The 22,779-nt window shown below is 51.7% G+C and overlaps 2 protein-coding genes across 4 annotated transcripts in view; one reads left to right on the forward strand and one right to left on the reverse strand.

Moving 5' to 3' along the window:
* The window catches only part of SDK2 (sidekick cell adhesion molecule 2), a 267,076-nt gene extending 261,983 nt beyond the window's left edge, over window positions 1-5,093 (reverse strand). For both annotated transcript variants that reach the window (XM_033438412.2, XM_004275434.3), the window contains exon 1: window positions 3,809-5,093. In XM_033438412.2, coding sequence (XP_033294303.1) covers window positions 3,809-3,872 — 64 coding nt within the window. In that variant the 5' untranslated portion in view covers window positions 3,873-5,093. The remainder of the gene's footprint in view (window positions 1-3,808) is intronic.
* RPL38 (ribosomal protein L38) overlaps window positions 1-22,779 on the forward strand; it is a 797,591-nt gene that overhangs the window by 353,114 nt on the left and 421,698 nt on the right. The window lies entirely within an intron of this gene.

Raw genomic sequence — 22,779 nt, forward strand, 5'->3', positions numbered from 1 at the left:
AGGCACTATTTAAACAGAAAACTGCTGTAAAGGACTTGGCCTCTTTCCCAGCCTCCCTTCCCTGACGGAACAAGGTTCCTGGCCCCTACTTTGGCCTTCCAGCAGAGGACATAAAGGAGAGGCGGTCGATAAATATTTGCCGAACAAATATACGAAAGGGAGAGTTTCTGAGGCAGGTATCAGGCTGCCAGCATGATTTGGTCTCTGGGTGGGGGGGGTCCTGAGTCTGTCCACCCCAGGCAGGGGTGATCTTCTGCGGCCAATACAAGCACCAAACGGTGTCACTCATCAATCCACAGCCAGAATGTTCCAGACTGCCCAGCTGAAGCCCTGGAGAAGGCGAGGGCGAGGGCGAGGGGTTTTGGGGGCCGAGAGCCACCTCTCTGGCCCTGGGAGAAGGGGAGGTAGGGAACAGGGACACCCCTGGGGCCGCCCTCGCATGGGGCGGGGGCTCTTGACACGTACCAGCTGAGCCGCAGGCAAGCACGCCAGTCGGCCTTGTGGTAATGAGTATGAAGCCCTGATCGATAAGTTATTTTTTGCTGTCAGTAATTAATTATTATAGCTTAGCCACAGCATTAAACTTTCATCCCACTCCCTTGAGTACTGTTTGGCTTTTATTGTGATCACCTCCCAGCAGTAAACTTTCTCCGTTTGCAGCCTTCGGGATCCTCCGGGGCTGGGCTTCCCAATCTCCATTCAGGGTTTTCCCACTGCCTGGTTCCCTCAGCTCAGACTCCCCTCTGTTCCTCCCCCAGGCACCGTTCACTTGAAAGAAGCTTCTGGACCAGCTGGCTGGGCTCTGCCGCCCTCCTTCCAGCCTCCCAGCCTCCGAGAGATGTCCACCAGCAGTGGCACGTGAAACATCTTGCGAGGTGCTTGTTAAAATGCAGACACCCTCCAATCCGAATGCCTGGGGGTCTGGATCGGGACCGCTGGAGGGCCACTTTTGGTCATGGTGATGCGGCCACAGAAGGGAGTCAGAGAAGGGTCTTGGGTGAGGAAAAGGCATTCAAGCCCTTTTCAGTGGGTGCCCAGGAACCACTCCTCGTGGCCCCTTGGCTAATAGTGTACAAAGAATCATAATAACAACAAAAATAACAATTACCCTTTATTAAGCACCTTCTACGTGCCAGGCAGTTGCTAGGCACCCCCTGAATACCTGGTATCCTCATACGTGCTCTGCTCTCTTTACAACACCCTGTGCTTAGTTTGGGGAAAGAGTGGGAACCATGTGACATCACGTTTCAGGGGAAACGATCAAATGGTAGCTTTCAGTATAAACAGGTAGTGTTACCCAGGTTCTGCACCTGAAAAAAACTAGGTTGTGTGGATAAATCTGGCAGCCAATGTGAGGTTTGTCCCAAGAGAGGAAGACTGCTTGGTCCCTCACTCTGTATCATCATTAGAGAACGGGGCTCATGGGCTCAGAAGTGACACACAGTGCCAGTGGCTCTAACCACCCCAAAGCGTTAACGGCATCGCCTCAAACTCAAAAGCAAAGCAAATGGAGAAAAAAGCAAAGGAGAGACTCCACTCTCTAACCCCAAAGCAGACAAGAAACAACCCCCTGGAACCCCACGCTTGACCCTGTTTCCCCGACACACAACGCAACAGTGCCCCCAGACCTGGGCCGAGACCAAGTTCCCATAATCCTCTGCATGGTTTGCCGCCCTGGAGACAAATGGAAGGAGAGTACCCGATGGATGCTGGAAAACACTCTCTCTGGAGCCAGAGAACACAACGGAGCAGCAGGGAACCTGGGCAGCCACACTCAAGCCCGCAGCAAACAAGAGAAGCGGGAGAGAGAGTGAATCAATCAGAGAGACCTTCACCACTTCTGACAGGGCGAGCCCCTCCCTCTGGAAGCACAAGGACAGGAGGTGGCCTGGCCTGAACTTCAGCAGGACAGCCGCGTGGAATCTTGGACTTCGGTGGATGGGACAGGTGTGGAGGTGGGACATGGAAACGACTTGCTGACCCAGAAGGAAGGCACTTCAGGTGCCCTGGGGACTCCTTACAAGCCTGGTTTTGGATGGGACAAGAACTAACGAGCCGCCTGCCCAGGGAAATCGTGGGGTTACTGGAGTCTGTGCAGTAATGAAATCAGAAGCAGCCAGATAGAGACGGACACCCCTCAGAGTCCTCCCAGTCGCCTGGCTTTCAGCTAGTGACCCCATGGACATCTCAGAACACATCTGCGAGGTGCCCCAGGCCTAACCTGTTCTATTCTGCCAGCCTCACATTCCCCCTGGACCCTTAGAAGAAGGGCCCCGTCCCACCTGCAGATGGTCCTAGTTCCAGGGAGAGAGGGGCTTAGAACTCACCTGGTCCCAGTCCAGACTCCCGCCCCCAGATCACCCAGCAGCCTTTGGCAAGTCACCTAATGCCCCTAGACCTCAGTTTTCCCATCTGTTAAATGGCTACTAGAATAAGACGACCTCTGAAGTCCCTGCCTGCTGGAAGATTTTATGATGATCATAAAAATAATAACTTATTATCTTACATTTACAGGGCCCCGTTACAAAATTTCTAAGCGCTTTAACGCAGATTACGTTGTAAAATCCTCCTCTCCACCCTGTGAGTGAGAGCTGATTATTTTTATCTGTTTGATCTTGCCTCTCTGGGATGCCTGACGCTGGGCTCACTGGAGTCCCTGCGACTCTGGGACTCCAGAGATGGGGTGGGGCCCTTTCGAGGTTGCAGCCTCCGCAGACCGGCGCCCCCTGGGTGGGTCCAGGCCCCCTCCCGAGCCTGGAAGAAGGAAGGCCAAGCCCTGGGAGTCCTGGAGCTCAGTCCAGGCTTCGTCTCCCGCCGCCCCCAGCAGGCGCCGCTCGGACACCGCTGGCACTGCTGTCTGGATCTGCGAACACCGAAGGCAAGAAGGAGGCACGGGTGCAGCCGCCCTCCCCCGCTGGGACCTGCCCGAGGACTGGCGGTATGTCTGGGCATCCGCCCTCTGGAGGGGGGCAGGGCGGATCGATCACGCCTCCCCCTCCTTCCCAGCACTCCCACCCCAAACCCACCAGCACTTCTCCACCCTGAGGCTGCGCCAGGCAGCTACAGGTCAGAGCGGCGGCGGCAGAGACACTGGAGCGGCCAGTGGAGCTGGAGGCAAAGGCGGGACGCTGAGTGTGTCTGGGGGCGGGGGGAGGGGAGGGGGGTGGGCGCGAGAGGAGAGGGCCTCAGACCTCGCCTCCGGCGAGCACCGCGAAGCACCCCCAGCCCCGGCGGCCGGCCAGGCAGCCAGGCGCGGGCTCCGAGACTTGGCCAGGCCCCGAGACTGCCCTCCCGGGGCGACCATCCAGGAACCCAGCGCTCTACTCTGGCTCCTTCCCGCCGCCCTCCCGCCCCACTGCCTCGCCCCGGGGCGGCCAGCGCGTGCCCGGCAGGGCCTTGCCCTTCCCCGCGGACACCGAGCGGGGACCCAGGAGCCCGGCCTGGGGTGCAGCCGGGCGCTGAGCCCGGCACGGAATGGCGCTCCCCTCCCACACCAGCCCGAGGGCACCCACAGCCCGGGTGGGGGGGTAGCGACCCCCCCCGACTCCTCTTAGGCTCCACGAGCGACGCCTCCCAGCACGGACCCCCACCTTCCCTTATTCGGAAGTCACAAGTCTCAGCAAGACCGCTCCAGCCCCCCAAAGAGAGCCCCCAAACTCGGGGAAAGGGGCCTGAAACTCCCGGGAGAGGGCTCTGCCCAGGCCAAGCCCGGGGTCCCGGAGGCGACCGTGAGGCCAGCGAGCTCCCGCGCCCCTCCCCGCGCCCCTCCCGCGCCCCTTCCCCAGCCCCACTGGAGGTGGCACTGTACCTTGGGCTCCGGCCGCGCGGATCTGGTGCAGGGCCAGCAGAGTCCAGATCAGTGGTCCCCACATGGCAACCAGCCTTTCCTTCGGGGGATTGGTCTTCCGAACAGTTTTATAATCCTGGTGAGGTCCGGTACCCCGTGGCTACGTCCCGGGAGGCTGTCTACGCGGCTCCGGCCCGGAGCGGTATCCGCCGGGGAGGGGAGACGCTGGCGACCCCAACCCTTCCTCCTCTTCTTTAGTACAAGTCCGATCCCCGCGGCGCTCCGGGAAGGCGAGGGGCGAGCAAAGAGGAGGATGAAGCCGCTCTCGGTCTCGGGGCACCTCCCCGCTTGGCACCCCAACTCCGACTTCTTCTACCGGGCAAGGCGGCCTCACCGATCTGACCGGGTCGCGGGCCGGGCTCCGGAATAAAGCGACAACTTCAGGAAACTTCCTCCCGTGGCCACGTTGCCCGCCCCCTGCCCGCCCCCTACCCGCCCCCTGGTTGGGTGCTCCGCGCGGACGCAGTCACCGCCGATCCGGGCGCCGGGCCCCCGGAGCCGCGCGAGAGGCGAGTGCGGCGGCAGATGCGGGTGCGGGGCTTCTTTCAGGGGCGCCGGGTTCGGGAGGCGCGGTAAGCATAGCGGTCCGAATCTCCCTGGAGCTGAAGTTTTCTTCTCTCTAACTTTGCAGGCGGCATCTGGCGGGGCCGAACCACCTCTCTCGGCTCCACCGCCCCGGCGCCTAATCCGGGGACTCTCGGTCCCTCCAGGGGACGCCGGGCCCGGGCGCGCCCTCGGCTCCGCGCCCAGCGGGCTAGCAAACTTTGCGGGTCCCGCGGCCCGGCGCGCCGCCCCGCGAGCCCATGTCCGCTCCGGCTGCGGGGCGGCGGGGACGTCTGCTGGGCTCGGCGACCAGGGCTTGTCGCCGGCACCCGGACGCGGAGCCTCCTGCTGGCCCGAGGCTGGAGCCGGGCGGCTCTGCCCTCCGCCGCTCCCCGGCCGGAGCTCTCGGCGAGGCGCGCGGAGAGCCTGGCGGGCGGCCCCGGCTCCGGGGGCGCGGCGCCTCCTCGGACGCCCGGCGCGCGCCGACCTCCCGGGCAGGAGAAGCAGCGGCCGCCGCGCCCGCCTCAGCGCCTCGGCCGCGCCGCCGGCCGCCTCGGCCGCTCGCTCGCAGAACCCGCCGCCCTCGGCTTCCCGGGCTCGGCGTCCGGAGAGCCACTCCTGCCTGAGCCGAGCGGGAGCTGCGCGGGCCGCGTGAGCCGGGGACGAGCGCGGCGGAGGCGGAGGCGGAGACGCGGCGAGGGGGGCCGAGCGCTACCCCGTGGCCGCGACTGAAGAGCAGCCTGCGCCCTGGGAGGGGGGGCGGGCGGCGGCGGCGGCGGCGGCGGCGGCTCCGAGCCAGGCCCGGGAGCGAGCCCCGTGGAAACACGAGCCGTTTGCGCGGCCGCGGGCGCCCAGCCTCTCCGGGAGCCGCGGGAGAGCAGCAGTGCCAACCTCGAACCTGGCCGGGGCGGGATGCGCCCAGAGCCCCTCGGCTCTCTCGGCCAGCCTTCCCTTCCAGCCTCGGCCCCGCACCGCGCTCTCAAAGGCCTCATCGGACCTCTCTCCCCGGGTGTCGGGAACCCCGACACCCTTCCCGGACGTTGAGTAATAGGGGTGGGGGGGTACTGGATAGAGGGGTTCGGGCAACTGGTTGATTCCAGTTTCCCCTTCCCAGGTCAGGCTTTCAAAAGAACCGCTCAGGGCGGAGAGCAAGACAAAGGAGAGGCCTGGGACTTAGAGACAGTGAGAAAGTGAAGTTGGTGCCAAGGCATATGCATTCTTTGTTTCTTCTTTTCTTTTTCCTTTTGAGCTCTGCTTGCAAAGGGTAGAAGAATGGGAAATTATTGAGGAAGCTATAAAAAGGAAGCTCGGAGGCTTCCTTGCTTGTGGACCACAGGAGTCAGCAGCCCTGCTGAGGGAGAAGGCCAACTCGGGTTTGCAGGACCCAGTTAAACATTCCTGGGTATTAAACAGCTTTGCTTCCATGGATCCCTTCCTCCATTAAAGAAAAAAAAAAAGAAATCTATCTATATATATTTAAAATAATATTTATGACTGCGTTGGCACAAATATATTAATATTACATATTAAAACAATTTTCTTCAACCTAAAAGTTCATTGATTTCTTCTGATTTTAAAAGAAACGAAAACATTCCCATTTCATGCTCCCCGGCACTGTGCCTGCGGAGCCACGTGGAGTCTCCCTGTCCCTTTGGTGTTTCTGCTGGGAGCAGAGAGCCACTAGATTCCACCTGTGGGCACAGCGCGTTTCTCCTCTGTCTCCCTGGCGGCCCACTCCAGCCCCGAGGGCACCCTCCTGCTTGCTGTGGAGCGGCCACAGCCCTGCAGACGTTTCATTACTTTTATATTCCCATCTCACCTGCCTTGGAAAAAGAACCATGGGCATTTTCTGAAAACAGATGAGAAGCCAGCCCACTTTTCCTACATGCTTCCATCGCCTAATTCAAACATCATTTTGCAACTTTTTCCCCTGGCAACATGTGCTCCATCCCAGACCAAAGTCCTTCTGGCTGGCTGACTGGTAAAGGGGAGGGCTTTGGGGGCAGGTGGCCCAAGTGTGGCCAGCCCTCCTTCGTCTTACTGGCCATGCCATTGCCAGTTGCTTAGGGATGCCCAGCTGGGGCCTTGCACACTCCCTGCCTGCTCTAACTGCCCCCTCCCAGAGCGCAGGCCCTTCCCAGACCTCGGAGAACAGCTGTCTCCACGGTGCTATTACACTCTTGGCTCACAGAGGGGGCCTGAGAGCCAGCTTTGCCAGGGACCTCTCCTCAGCCAGCAAAGGACCAGCAGAAAGGCTGTATCTCTGTTCTCCGAGGGCGGGAGCTCACATCCACCCAAACGCCTACCCTCTTCATGTCCAGTCCCAGACTTCAGCAGCCAGGAGTCTGAACTGGAGGCTCCGAACGGCATTTGTTCTCTTTGTAGAAAGAGACATGTTTGCACAACCATGTGTAACCCCATACACCTTCTTCTGGGAGTTTAATCCCCAAAGGCCAGGGCAGGGCACCAACCAGTGGCTGCGGTGAGGGAGGAGGTTGTCCCTTTGTGTAGGACATCTCCAGGCATGCCTGCTTGTTAGAGAGCTGCGAGGATGGTACCCTTCCAGCAAATCTTTGTCTCTATCCATCTTAGGCTGTTTCTGGCCTCGGCCTGCACACACACACACACACACACACACACACACACACACACACACACACACGAACTATCTCAGAGTTTCGCCAGCTGAGCAGGGAGACTGCCACTTTGAGAGGGGCTCGTTACTGAGAAAGTCACTTGCAGACAGCATGACCTCATTCTTGCCAGCAGCGGTGTAATTAGAGGTTGCAAACGGTGCAGTTACGGTGGGTGCCACATCGGGAGGGGCCGCGTGGCTTTCCCAGGCCCTCTTCTGCCGCCCTCATGCAATCCAGCCCCTTTAAATTTGAGTCTGTGGGTACAGATCTCCCGGAAAACTCGGGACAGGATCTGGGGCTTCTCCCTCATTTCCATCCCATCTCCCTCCATCCCCAGAGCTGGCGCGTAGAAGGCTCTTCATCTTGGAGATGCTCTCTCCATCCATTCCAGTCTGTAAATTTGAGGCGGAGTGGGGTATGGAGATAAGCACAGTTCATTTCAAAAGAGAAGGAAAGGCCTGGGTCCCTCTGCTTCCCTTGCCCCTTCTCCCTTTCCAAGTGGATGAAGTGCGTGTAAAACATCACCCTTTTTGTAGAAAAACCTTTGCTAAGCCCCAAACGGGACCACTTTCTTAGCCTCCCATCCCACACATAGAGCCAGTGAGAGAGCATTACTGCAGAACTTTGCCAGAGAGACTTTGGAGTGGGAGGTGGATTACACCCTGTGCCAGCCAAGAGCAAGGAGACAAACCCCAGGACGGTCACATGGAGCTGTTCAATATCACAGCCTCCCTCCCCATCATCCCTTGGCCTCCGACCCATCTTCCGCCCCATTTTACATACAGAAACCAAAGGGGAGGCCAGGCGGGGTCAGCTTTTCAATGTGATTATTGTATAGTTTTTTTCTATTTTCTATCTCAAATGTAACAGCAATGAGAACAGACTGTTCGTTTGCAGGGCTGGGCACATTCTCCACCAGCGGGGACCAGGCAGGCGGCAGTGATACCGGAGAGACAGACACGTGTGCCCGCTCCCTGACCCCACCCCCTCATCCCCGGTTCCCCGCTTCCCAAGGTGCTCCAGGTGCCGCCAGCAGCCAGGAAGCCCACTCCGGTGCTTAAATTTGCTGAGGATGAGAAGGCAGAAAGAGCGAGCCTCGAGAGCAGGGGAAAAGGATTGGGCACGACTCAGTCTAGAAGGAAGATGAAAGAGAGACCAGAAGGAGAGTCAGGGTTGAAGTGGTCTTTTAACTATGGGTTTCAGGGCAAAAATACTTCCCACACCCGTCTCTTCCTCCCCAGCATCTCATTCCAGGCTGCTCTCAGGGTTGCCGCGAGTCGGGCTGGGAAAAGGCCCCCCTGAGTAGGAACGCTCAGCAGAGCCATCTCTGCTCCACCTGAAGGGAACTCAGACAACTAATTGCCTTGAAACACGGCTTCTAGTAAATAATTAATAGCATTCTTTTTTCGTTTTGTTCTGTTTTGAGGTTGGAGGAAAGGATGGAGTAGAGTTGACGGAAGTGGTTTATTAATCTCCGTCGGAAAAGAGGGAGGCTCTGGGGCCCTGTCTCAGTCAGCTCGGGCTGCCATAACCAAATACCACAGATTGGGGGCTGGGAAGGCCAAGGTCAAGGTGCTGGTATATTTGATTCTTGGTGAAGGCTTGTAGTGGCCACTTTCTTGCTGTGTCCTCACATGGGAGAGAGAGAGGAGGTAGCGGGGAGAGACTGGAGGGAGAGAGAGAGCTCTCTTCTCACTTCTTTTCATAAGGACACTAATCTCACCTTTGGTGTCCCATCCTTATGAGCCCATCTAAACCCAATTACCTCCCAAAGACCCCATCACCTTCCAAAGACCCCATCTCCAAATATTGTCACATTTGGGGAAGGTTAGCGCTTCAACATGTGAAGTTGGGGAGGATACAGTTTACCCCAAAGCAATCCCCTAATGGAAGATCTACCTCCCTCCTCAATTACCTGCTGTAACTTACTTTCACTCCCTTAGGAGAAAGGACCTAAGAGCACAGTGCATGTTCATGGCTGGGCTCAGAGCAGCCTGCTTCTCTGGCTTTTCTGTGCTAAGGTCCAAACCACCGTGGGTGCAGCTCCTGGACTCCAAGCCCCAGGATCTGATTGGCTAGGAATTTACCTAAACAGACTGGGGTTCTGCCTTCCATGCCCACCAAGAAGAGGAAAAGAGACACAGAGAGATGGAGCAGAAACCCACCAATACTGGTGCAGAAATGAAATGCACACGGCTTGCTGGTCCGAAGCCAGATGCAAGCCAGAGAGAATAGAGGTTAACAGACCACAGGAGACAGCATTTTTAGACAATAAAACTGCTAAATGTAGGCTAGGCTGGGAAAGGAAGTGAACGCATGAGGAAACATAGGCATCTATTATGTCTAGGCCATTTTCAGCCACTCTGAGCCCCCGGCTCAGCATGTGATGGGTGGTGGCTGGTGGCTGGTGGCTGGTGGGTGGGTGTGCAGCCGAGTCTTGTGGAGAAGCGTAGTGCTGATGCCAGGCAGGAGAGGGCGCTATAAACACACACTGCTGGAAGGTCCAGGAAGGAGGAAGTTGGTTGGGGCAAAGTGTGTACTTCGTGGTCGTTTCAGAAGTAAAGCCAGCACACATTTTACTCAAGAATGTCCTTAAAGTGTCTCCAATACGGTCTAGAGCACCACAGAGAAGACTGCCTCTGGGTGGCCGGGACATTGATCTTTAAATCAGACAAGGATTTAGAATCATTTAAGGCCATTCAAAATCCCAGAGCCATGAACTCAAACTCGAGCAGGGTTTATTTCATCTGCCTAGTACAAGAGGAAACTGTGACTGCCTTTCAGAGCCATCAAAGGTGAGCTCTCACAGCTTAAAGGGTGAGTGCCTCTGACTGGGCACCGTCCGCTTCAGGAACACTCGCCTCCTGGCTGTTTCGAAGCCACGCCACACACGGGCTTGCCTTGCTGATCCCTGGGCCTGAAATGCCCTTCCTCCAAATGTCCGCCTGGCTCACCCCTCCAGCTTCACTGTGTCTCTGTTTCAATGGTACCCGGCCAGTGAGGCCTCCCTGCCAATCACTTTGAAAAAGCAATCCCACCTGAAGGGTGATGTTCAAAACAGTCACCAGTGGTAAGGCAGAGGCACTGACCGGTCAGCACAGTTGCTGCCTGGGCAGCACCACGAGTACATAATGCCCTGCATGCACACATATGTGCACGCATGAACACACACACACACACACACACAAACACACACACACTCCCTATGTCTCCTCCGACTTCCTTTCCCTTTAGCACTTTTCCCGCCATCTGATATACCTTAGATTTCACTTGTTAGTGTATTTATTGCCCATACTCCCCCACTGGAATATAACATCTTAAAGGCAGGGATTTTTACCAGGTTTACTCTGGGCATGGAAAATAATCACAATCAGACCAAGCGATAATATATGTTCAATGAGATCAAAACAACGGGAAAATGTATATGAAGTGTGAACAGCCTTTCAGTTTCATTACGGTATCTTTCCTTCTACTGACCTTGCAAATGAAGCTATTTACACCTCAAGTGTGTGTTTTCCGATATTTGTATTTACAGCAAACATTACTACTGCCTGAAAATTAATGCAATCTCCAACTAACATCTGTAACTTATACAATCCCATACATTCGTTTAATTTCTAAGTAAGGTTTTGCAGAACTAAGTGAGTTGAAAGGCGCTGTGGATCTTAGGCACGAGGATACTTCTCATTACAATGCAGTTAATATTCCAAGTTGTGCTGTGGCGGAGTTAGGCCTCCTTACTTGGTTTCTAAAGAGGGCTCTTCTCTTTGTAAACGTTTACATTACAGAATTCTTAAAAGTTGCTGCATATAAAATATGATTCAGTTTGTGTTCTAAGATCAAAGTCCACCCATGCTTGGGCTAAGAGGGAGGCATTTTTTGGAAGGCAAAAGGCAAGAGTGGCCAGAGCTGGAATGGGGTCTCAGAGATCTGAGTTCAAATTCCAGCTCTACCAGCACTAGTGGAAGATGCTACCTTTCTTTCTTTTTTTTTTTTTTTTTGCGGTATGCGGGCCTCTCACTGTTGTGGCCTCTCCCGTTGCGGAGCACAGGCTGTGGACGCGCAGGCTCAGTGGCCATGGCTCACGGGCCCAGCCGCTCCGCGGCATGTGGGATCTTCCCAGACCGGGGCACGAACCCGTGTCCCCTGCATTGGCAGGCGGACTCTCAACCACTGCGCCACCAGGGAAGCCCGATGCTACCTTTCTAAGCCTTCATTTCCTCATAGGTAAAATAAGACTGATAAAAGCACCTGCCTTATAATGTTGTAAAAATTAAATGAGATAATACATAGAAACTCTGGCATCTAACAAGCAATCAGTGATATTAGCTATTCTTTTTTTTAATAAATATTTTATTAGTTATTTATTTATTTGGTTGTGCCAGGTCTTAGTTGCAGCTGGCAGGCTCCTTAGTTGCAGCTCGAGGGCTCCTTAATTGAGGCTTGCCAGCTCCTTAGTTGTGGCATGCAAACTCTTAGCTGCGGCATGCATGTGGGACATTGTTCCTTGATCAGGGATCAAACCCAGGCCCCCTGCATTGGGAGCTTGGAGTCTTAACCACCTGTGCCACCAGGGAAGTCCCATGATACTAACTATTCTTAATGACAATCATTCCTCAGTGTTCTCTTAGAGTTTTGGAACAATCCGGCAGTTACTTCTCCAGGTAATAGAACTAGGCTTTGCTCTAGGGCAGGCTGGTAAACTACAGCCCGGGGGCCAAATCCCACCTGTCGGCAATTTTTGTAAATAAGGTTTTATTCGCGCAGCCACACCCATTCACTTACTATTGTCTGTGGTTACTTGCAGTTAACACAGTAGCAGAGTTGAGCAGTTGCCACAGAGACTTTATGGCCTGCAAATGTTCAGTATTAGCTATTACCTGGCCCTTTACAGAAAAAATGTGCCAACTGTTGCTCAAAAAGAAGATGACGGCGGATAGTCCCGTACGTGTCCTAGACTTTTGTATTCTGAGATTGTCCGTTCTGCCCTTACCATTTTCTTGCAGGCCCGAGTGTCAGCCTGCCCTTCCGTATGTGCCTAAAGTCCTCTGAGGGCAGCGGTCCAGTGATGTGAGATGCTCCTAGCTTTCCTGCACCTGACTTTTATCTGGCTAAACAATTGCGTCCAGCAGGAATTTATACAATATAAAGAGTGGGCCAGAGAACATGTGCCAACAGGCACATGAAAAGATGCTCAACATCGCTAATTATTAGAGAAAAGCAAATCAAAACTACAATGAGGGATCACTTCACTCTGGTCAGAATGACCATCATCAAAAAATCTACAAATAGGGCTTCCCTGGTGGCACAGTGGTTGAGAGTCCGCCTGCCGATGCAGGGGACGTGGGTTCGAGCCCTGGTCCGGGAGGATCCCACATGCCGCGGAGCGGCTGGGCCCGTGAGCCATGGCCGCTGAGCCTGTGCGTCCGGAGCCTGTGCTCCGCAACGGGAGAGGCCACAACAGTGAGAGGCCCGCGTACCACAAAAAAAAAAAAAAAAAAAAAATGTCTACAAATAATAAGTGCTGGAGAGGGTGTGGAGAAAAGGGAACCCTCTTGCACTGTTGGTGGGAATGTAAATTGATACAGCCACTATGGAGAACAGTATGGAGGTTCCTTAAAAAAGTTAGAATAGAGTTGTCATATGATCCAGCAATCCCACTCCTGGGCATGTATCCAGGGAAAACTCTAATTCGAAAAAATACATGCACCCCAGTGTTCATTGCAGCACTATTTACAATAGCCAAGACATGGAAACAACCTAAATACCCATCGACAGAGGAATGGATCGACCTCTTTGTTTCACGTCTCTGCCATCGACCTCTCCTTGCCTCTCCTGGATGACACGACCTACTCCCTCATTCCTAAATGACTGTACCTCATTTTTTTTTTTTTCCTGTATCTCATTCAACTCTTGACTTCCTCTAGATAAATTCAGAAAATCAGATCAGTATATCTGGACTTCATTACTTTTACTGCCTTGTTTTTACTGAATTTCAGATTGCCATTTTTCCAGTAGACTCATGGAAAGATGAAATTAGAAACAGCCCCGAGAAAGCAAGTCCATAGGTTCTTGTTGAGCAAGTTGTGCTTTTGATCTGAGTATCCTCTTGGAGTGATAGTTGGGCTGGGTATATTACATTCCAGGTTCAGAATAATCCTCCCTCAGAACATTGTATATATTGGAGCCCCTGCATTTCTGATGAAACATATGATACTAGTTTTATTCTCCTAGCTTTGCAGCCAACCTGTTGGTTAGCTCTGGAGAGAAGTTCTTGTGGTCCTTGTTCTGAAATTAACCAGGATGTCTTGTTTCCTTCTGGGTTGTCTTGTTTCATTCATCTTGCTTAGGGAGCCCTTTCATTCTGGAGACCTTCATTCTCCTCAAGGAAGTTTCCTTCGATTAGGTTTTTGATAATTTCCTCTTTTCCATGTTGTTCTCTGTTCCCGTATCCTAAGACTCTTAGTAGTTGGATCTTGTACATGAAGGCCAGCAGCACAGGTACCACCTGGGAACTTGTTGGAAATTCAGATTCTCAGGCCTCGCCCCAGACCTACTGAATCGGAATTTGTATTTTCACAAGATCCCTAGATGATGTGTACGTACATCACGTTTTGAGATGTGCTGCTTTAAATCATTATCACTTCGTATTTGATTGGAGCCATTAAGGCTACACACCTGAAGAACCATTGCATACCACTACCTCTGTCCCTGGAGCCATCCTCTCATCTTTCAAGGCTTAGAAATCCGGTGTCCCTCTTCTTTGAGGTGAGAAGCTTTCTAACTCCCAAGGGATCCTCCTCATTTATGTACTTGTTCCTCTCTTTTTCCTGACTCTTTTCATAACCTTTAAATAGAAGCAGGTATTCCCAACCTGAAAAAGTTTCGCTTGACCCTTTTCCCTCTTCCAGTCACCATCCCATTTCTCAATCGCCTTTTCCTGCCAAATTTCCTGAATTCATACAAAACAGGCTCTGGTTTCTTTCTGTATCTCCCTTCCTTAACCCCTTGAAATCTGGCTTTTGGCTCACTGCTTTTAAAACTTTTCTAAACGTTCTTTTTCGCTGTGGCTGATTACTGTGGCCTTTCTGGATCGCCCTTTCCCTTGACTTTCATGACACCTTGGTGTTGTCTGATCCCATGGAAGGAGTAGGAAAAACGTCAGCTGGGTCATCTCCCTCTGCCTTCCCTCAATGCTCAGTTCCAATATGGCCGCTTCTCAGAGGCTTTTTCTGACCGTTCTCTTCCAGGTTGATCTCCTGAATGCACCCCATTCCTGCCTGAGTCTCTCCTGTTGGTGCACCCGCACATAAAGCCAAGAAGAAACGTAACATCATATAGTTACCGCAGTCGCTCCTCATTGCACCAAGCTGATTGAAAGCTGTTAGGGGCAAGGACAAGGTCCAGCACCACTATGAATGGTTGCTTTGTTTTTCTCCACTGTCCAAGGATAGCTGGACAAGGGGGTGCACCATGCCCCAAAGAAACGCCTTTCCTTCATTTTCACACGGATAATGTCCACCTTCAGAATCGCATGCCTGGGGGCGCCATATGCCCAGAGGAGACGTTTTCTAATTCACCCAAAGGCACAGCGTGGCCTGCAGTGTCCCCGGCATGGGTCATGCCTCTCCTACATTCTCTCGAGTATTTATACCCGTTTGGGGCCATCTTGTGAATGCGATTGTTTTAATGTCTGGAAAGCTCTCCATTTTCCTTTCTCACTCAGGACATGAAAATATGTCAGAGGTGACTGCTCAGGGCTGGGGTGTGGAGGTGTCCTGAAGCTGCGAGGGCAGAACTCACTCCTCAGATGAGGACGAAGCCCCCAGCTGCCCACAGACAGTTAGTGGCCCTTCTGGAAAGCCAGAGGGCTCCTGTGCCCCCTTGGTGTAAAGCCTCAGCCCACACAGCATTTACACAAAGCCTCCTACTCCTAGGGTGTGTGGCAAGTGTGGGGAAGGGGAAGGGGAGGGGGAGAGGGAGGGGGAGGGGAGGGGGAGGGGAGGGGAGGGGAGAGGGGAGGGGAGGGGAGAGGGGAGGGGAGGGGAGGGGAGGGGGAGGGGGAGGGGAGGTCAGGGACTATGGCAGGCACCTCCTTCATCACCCCCTGAGCAAACTCACAGGAGCAGGGAGGATCCGTAAAGCTGAACTCTTCATCCCCCTTCTTCTGCCCACACCCCACCACTGCTCACCCAGTGTCTTTATCTCAGTAAGCGGCACCTCCACTCTCCCTGATTCTTGGGACGGAGCCTAAGGGTCACCCTGGGCATCTCCCCTTCTCATTTCTGTATTCCATCCATCGCCAAGTCTGTGCGTCCACCTCCCAAGTGGACCCACGTTTGCACTTCCTTCCATGTCCCCTTCCACTGCCCCAGTCCGTCCTCCACTAAGTGCAGTCTGGACCACTACCATGGCCTCCTAATGCTCTGCCTCCATTTCTCCAGCCCCAAGTCTGACCTGCACAGGGCACCCATGATGGTTATTAGAAGTAAATCACATAATGTGATTCTCCTGCTTAAAACCCTTCAAAGCTTTGATATTATTCAGAAATTATTATTCAGTTTTTAGGTATGATATTGTATTTTGGTTATTTTTCCCAAAAAAAGTGCTTCTCTTTTAGAGGTACATACTGTAATATTTCTATGTGAAATGATGTGATGTATTGGATTCTCTCCAAAATACTACCCTGTGGATCAGGGAGGTGAGATTGGTCGTGTTGAAGCTGAGTACCCAGGGTTTCATTACGCTCGTCTACTTTTGTGTGTTTGAACATTATTTTTTAAAATTAATTAATTAATTAATTTTATTTTTGGCTGCATTAGGTCTTCATTGCTGTGCATGGGCTTTCTCTAGCTGCGGCAAGCGGGGGCTACTCTTCGTTGCGGTGTGCGGGCTTCTCATTGCGGTGGCTTCTCTTGTTGTGGAGCACGGGCTCTAGAGTGCAGGCTCAGTAGTTGTGGCGCACGGGCTTAGTTGCTCCGCGGCATGTGGGATCTTCCCGGACCAGGGCGGGAACCTATGTCCCCTACGTTGGCAGGCAGATTCTCAACCACTGTGCCACCAGGGATGTCCCTGTTTGAACATTTTTATAATGAAAAAATTAAAAAAAACAAATTGCAAGGATACTTCGTTACTCATAAGATGAAAAAAAAAATCTGACTTGTGAAGATACTCCATTACTCATAAAATTAAAACAAAACCCAAAACTATCCTCCAGCCTGCACTTGCCCTGCCAGGGCTTCTGCCTCATCTCTTGCTAGTAATGTCCTTCTGTGAGGCTTGGCCCCGCACCACCCCCCTCAGTGAGCTCCTCATTTTCCTTCCCCTCAAGGAAGTCATCTCGGACCTGCCTGGAAGCTTCTCCCGCATCATTCCCAAGACCCCCAATCCAGTCCACTCCTACCCCAATCCCCACTGGCTACTTCCTGCTAACCCCCCGGGCCTCGATTTAAGACCAGTCTTTCAGAAACGCCCTTTCTAATGCCCAGTTTAAATGTAACCTCCCTACTTTACTTTCTCTCTGCATCCTGTACTTTCCCATCTTTGCACTGAGCCCAGCTGTAGCATGCTTTCGCCACCAGGCCATGCCCTCCATGAGGGCCAGGCTCATGACTTTCTTTGTGCACTGGTGTGTCCAGCATCCAGCAGAACATTGCAACATGAAGTGAGGTGGTCCCCGCACCCTCGGTCCCCTTCTGAAGCAACCTCCCCTCAGCCATGAAAGCAATAATTAAAATGAAAAATACGGTAGCAAGGATGCAAGAACCGATGTATCTGCTAGGCCAGATTAACAAAATGCTAAGCATTTTTTCATTTTTTTAATGATCGTTCTCTATGTTATTAAGGAATACAAATTGAGAGATAAGATTAAAGTCTCCTGTAATCCTCCCACCCTCTCCCACCTGGCCACCTCCCGTCCTTCCCCTAAGTAACGACCATCATGATTTTGGCGTGTACTCAGGGCATATCTTTTACATTTTTATTACAAATGTGTGCATCCATGGTATTGTTTTATGTGTTTTTGAAAATGTATGGAAATGGCATAATTTGCTACATAATATCGTACAGCTTATGTTTTTCACTCAACATTGTCATATATAGGTGTGTTATGCATATATATTATATATTAGTTCATCCATTGTAACTGTTAGACAGCAATCCACTGTATGAACACATCACAATTTATTTATTCATTCCCTTAATGAGGTGCCTCTGGCTTATCTCCAATTTTATCTCTGACAAGAATTCCGGGAAGAATGTATTTGAACTTGGGTCTCCCTAGGCACAGGCCCCCTCATCGCTATTAGACTCGCTAAAATAAATGAGACAGGGCTGGCCAGGTTGTAAGGAAATGGAAATTCTCCTATGCTGCTGCTGGTGGGAGTGGAAATTGATATAATCATTTGAGAGAGCAATTTGGCAATATCTAGTTAGGATGAAAACACTCAACCTTGCGGTCCAGCAGTTGTCCAGCCTTTATAAAAAAATCCTTATCATCAAAGCTAAATGATATAATTCTTTTCTACTCAACAGAAAGCATTAAATATATGATATTCCTTTATGCCTTAGAGTTTACAATGCATTTGCACATATGTTACCCAATTTGACATTCCCCACCGTGGGAGAGTGGTATTAGCCCCTGTTACAAATGAGGCTAAATGTAAGGTACCTGACTGTGGTTTGGCGCTAGGGCTTAAATCCCACTGGTTTCACATTTTTGCCCAGTGCATTTTCTACCACCGCACACTGCCTCACTGTGTTTTTATGCTACGGAGAAAATTAACCAGCTCCAGGTCCTTTGTAGGAGATGCTGTTGGTGCCACAACGAGATGCTTTCCACCATGCCTTGTACTCACGTGTTGGGGACTGTAAGTGTTGGTAGCTAATAGCTCACAGCTTTTCCTTCTTCAGAGAATTGCCCACAGCCATCCGGAGCAGACTTACTTGAAGATGCCCGGACTTAGTGAGGGGTTCCTTAGCCAATGGCTAACGACACAGTTGTCCACAGCTGGCCCCATTGCCGTGAGGGTGGACAACTCCGCGGTACCATTTATGCTCCAGAGCTCCCCGTGGGGTCAGGCTGAGGCAGAACTTTTCAGCTGAACCCACACCTCAGCCTTGCTTCTTCCTCTGCCTTATTATGCTTCCTCACTTCCTTATACCTCCTCCTGAGAGCACGTCTTCGAGAAACCACCTGCACGGAATCTTATCCCAGTCTCTGCCTCCAGGGCAATGGTTCTCAACATTTAGCTGCATCTGAATCACCTTCAGGCCTTGTTAAAGCACAGACCGCTCACCCTCAGAGTTTCTGTTTCAGTTGATCTAGGGGAGGGTCCAAGAATTTGCATTTCTAACGAGCTCCCAGGTGATGCGGTTGCTACTGGTCCAGGGACCACACGTTGAGAACCATTGTTCTAGGGACCTGACCTAAGAGAGTTGGTGCCAGGAGAAGCAGACTCTAAGGCTGGGATTTTGGAGTTGGGTGACCTGCTGGCAATGAGGACTCCAACATCAGTGGTAGAAGGAGAATTGGTAATTCCTGGCACGTGGTAAACACAATTTCTGTGACCGCGAATAGCTGGAAGGGGATGTACTGGCTTTTGCAATATTTCTAGCATTGGAACCGTAAAACAGAGGTAGTAATGATAAAGACTGTGGAATTGAGAGGCTGTGTCTGAGAGCCACTGGTGCATCAAAGAAGAAAAATGAGAGGCCCGAGTAGTTTAATTCAGAGCAAAGTGTGACAGTCATAGGACCTCTGGTAGGAAGGGCCTTATCCCTGTAGCGGAAAGACTGATCAGGCTGAAAGCCAGGTTCAGTGTCTACTATTAAGAGACGCAGGACTTTGGGGAAGTTTGAAGTCTCAGCCTCAGGGAGTCTCCTATGCCAAAGTCAGGGCCCTGATGGGACGGGGTGGGACCTGAGACTGAGGAATGGGACGTCCATATGATGGTGATCAAGGAGCCCTGGAGGATTCCTCTGAACCCTCAGGCGCCTTCGGAAGTGGCCCAGTTCCCCCTGTTAGTAGACAGTCCATTAACGTGGGCAACTGTACCCCAGGAAAAGGGAATATCCAGGTCTTTCAATGGTTGGAAACGAAGTCTGAGTTGACAGTGGTACCCAGCGCTACCATGGCCCCCTATTAGAGGCATATCTAGGGGGTCAGGCAATAAATGGACTTCTGGCCCAGGGTCATCTCACAGTGACTCTTCTAGGTTCATGGACCCAAAGGGAGGTCATTTTTTCAGGTTCAAGAATGCGTCATCACAAGGAACATACTTAGAAGCTGGAAAGTCCTCCCCTTCATTCCTTGGCCTACAGAATAAGTGCTATTATAGTAGGAAAGAGTGATTATGGTAGAAAAGGCCAAGTGAAGTTCTGACCAACCCACCCCCACTGGATCAAGGTAGTAAATCAAAAACAATACTGCACACTGGAAATAAGGGCGGAGATCAGTGCCCCGGAGATTTCCCGGATGCAGGGGTGGTGGTTCTCATCCTGTTCATGTTGTCTGACCCCCATGAAACCCGATGGATCATGGCAGATGGCCGTGGACTTGTACCAGTTGAAGCTGGTAGCAGCTCCAACAGTGGCTGCTGTGCTTCACGTAGTATCTTTTTTTTTTTTAATGTAGTATCTTTAATAGACGAAATTACACAGCTTCTGATCTATGATATGCAGGTACAGATCCGGCAAATGCATTTCTTTTCAACAGCCTTCTAGAAGGAGGATCTGAAGCAGTTTGCATTCCCAGGGGACAGACCACAGTCAGCATTCACAGTCTTGGCTCAGGGCGATGTTAATTCTCAGGCTCTGGTGCAAAAGGATCTGGATATCTGGATGTCGCACACGCATTACACGGGTTACTCTATGGAGGGCATCATGGTAATGGGACTTAATAAGTGAGAAGTTCAAGTGCCCCAGACCCCTTGGTAGGATATATGTTCTCCAGAGGGTCAGAAATAACCCAACAGGAATTCAGAAGTCTGTGACATCAAGGAGTTTTTTAGGGGTCCAGGGATCTGGGACGTGCTAGGACATTCCCTCCAAACCAAAGGAAAAATAGGTGTACCTTGGACCTCCTACCACACGCAGAGCCATTCGGAAGCTGCAAACCTGACAGTGGGATGGCCTCTTGGAAGTGCAGCTGAGTGGAGAGGACAGCCTCTCTACTTCCGGTTGTAGCATCTCAAACCAATGGTCACCATGTGGTTCTGCATCCTCTGCAGACAGAATACATGGGCTTAGAAACCACGGGATGAAGGAGGGGCTGCTCTGGTCACTGTGAATTCCAGGACTCACTTGGGTCATTTGCGTTTTGATCCCTTACATCCCTCAGTCTGTGAGCCTGGAGGAGTCCAGCTCCCAGAGGGAGGATGATTCCGCCAGGAGACACAGGAAGTTCTCCCTAAATTCAAAGCTGTGGTTGGTGCTCCCGGTCACTGGGGGACCTTCATTCCAGTAGGACAGCAAGGAAACTGAGGGGCTTTCTTCCTGACCGGCATGGCGAGGGCTGCTCCACCATGGGAACAGGGAGCAATATATTTACACTTGGGTGACAACTGGAACATCTCCAGTACTCTCACGCATTTTTAACTGAAAATGAGCAAGTACAGTAACTATGGCTTAACCCTGATAAGCATGGGATCCAGGGGCTCAGAGCCCCTGGGCAAGCCCCCTAGACCAGCAGTGGTGGGTAATCTAGAGAGGTTACCAGAGGAGGGAGATGGTGGACATTAGTTATGGCCTTGGGACTAATGGCAACAGCGATGGAAGTCTTTGTCCCACTATCCCTCCTCTTTTTTTTTTTTTTTAATAAATTTATTTTATTTATTTATTTTTGGCTGTGTTGGGTCTTCGTTGCTGTGCGCAGGCTTTCTCTAGTTGTGGCAAGCAGAGGCTACTCTTTGTTGCGGTGCGCGGGCTTCTTATTGCGGTGGCTTCTCTTGTTGCGGAGCACGGGCTCTAGGCGCACGGGCTTCAGTAGTTGTGGCATGTGGGCTCAGTAGTTGTGGCTCGCAGGCTCTAGAGCGCAGGCTCAGTAGTTGTGGCGCACGGGCTTAGTTGCTCTGCAGCATGTGGGATCTTCCCGGACCAGGGCTCGAACCCTTGTCCCCTGCATTGGCAGGCGGATTCTTAACCACTGCACCACCAGGGAAGCCCTATCCCTCCTCTTTTAAGTTTTTCCCCAAATTGTGACCCAACCGGAATCCGGAGAAATGGACCTAGATAGGGTGAACTTAATGGGAGAAGCAAGAGGGGGGGGTCAGGTAGTAGATGCTTTTGGTGTCTTGCCCTGAATCCTTTCACCAAGAAGGTGCATCTGTTCTCCAGTTGGGTATTGACTGCCACAGCTCAGAGCTGTATCTTTGTCCAGAAAGTTGACCTTGGGAATGACCTGGAGACCCTGGCCATCAGCAATTGCTTTGCCTGGAGATGCTGGAAGGTCACGTAGCCATCCCCTCAGAGGAAGCCTGCAACCAATGACACTGATATTGGGGTACACAAGCCCAACCCCCTTGCCTCGAGAAGGGCCAGCTTGTGGTACCATTTATGCTCCAGAGAATGTCATGGGATCAGGCTGAGGTTGGACTTCAGCGAAACCCACATCTTTGCTTAAAGTTCTTCTCTTTCTTTACTCTGTGTCCACCATTTCCTTCCAGGCTCGTCCTGTAGGAGCTCTCCCTCAAAAATTCACTTGCACAAGAATCCCTGTCTTGGGCTCTGCTTCTAGGAAACACAACAAAAGACGCTCGCTGTTCTCTGTCTTTTAAAATATATGTCTCAAGGTTCAACTAGCAGGAAAATATATAGAAAAAAGTGAACCTCTCCCATTCCTCACCTTCACCCCGTCTGCCCTTCCTAGGTCGGCAGTTTGATGATGTGTCAATTTTGTCTCCTTCCTGTGCAATTTAATATATGTATATATGTATGTGCGTATGTGTGTGTGTATATATAGACTTAAAAGTAAATTGGATAATTCTACACATATTTTTTCTGTGACCTGTTTCATTTAACAATATGTCTCAGATACCATTCCATGACAATACCTAGAGGTCTATCTTTTTTTTGAAATGGCTGTATAGTACGGCATATATGGACACACCACAATTTATTAAATGACTTCCCTGTGGGAAAATAGAGCAACATTAAAGATTTCAAGTTGAAGGAAATGAATAGAGGGAATTGTTTGCACACGTGTTAGGAGGTTCAAAAGAGTAGAAGGAGACACTGAGATAACTCGGGTATTAATGCACACCCGGGGCTGAGATCATTGTATCATAACTGCAGGAAACAGCAGTCACTCCTAGGACTGGGAACACCAAAGGGAAGAAGTGGGGTTACCCTAAGCTAAGACTTGCAGAAGGTGAGTGGGTGTACACAGCAAGCCACAGTTTTCATTGAATGAAACTGGTAAAAAAAAAAAAACAACCCCCCCAAACTTCCTACCCTCATCTGCATATTTCTGATTACCGGTTAAGAAGTAGTTTGAAAAATAGTTATTAGCCATTGTTTTGGTCCTTTAAGACCATGAATTACTTGTGTCTTTTCTTCCATTCTTCAGTTGAATATTTTAGCTTTTCTTATTGAGTTGTAGATAGATGCTTTCTGTCTATTCTATGAATTGTTCTTTTGCTCGTAACTGTGCTGTAAATATTTTCTCCCAGACTGTCACTTTGGTCTCGTTGTTTTTTAAAAAAATATTGGTTGGGGGACTTCCCTGGTGGCACAGTGGTTGAGAGTCCGCCTGCC

This window comes from Orcinus orca, chromosome 19 (genome assembly GCF_937001465.1).
Source record: "Orcinus orca chromosome 19, mOrcOrc1.1, whole genome shotgun sequence".
Taxonomy (NCBI): Eukaryota; Metazoa; Chordata; class Mammalia; order Artiodactyla; family Delphinidae; genus Orcinus; species Orcinus orca.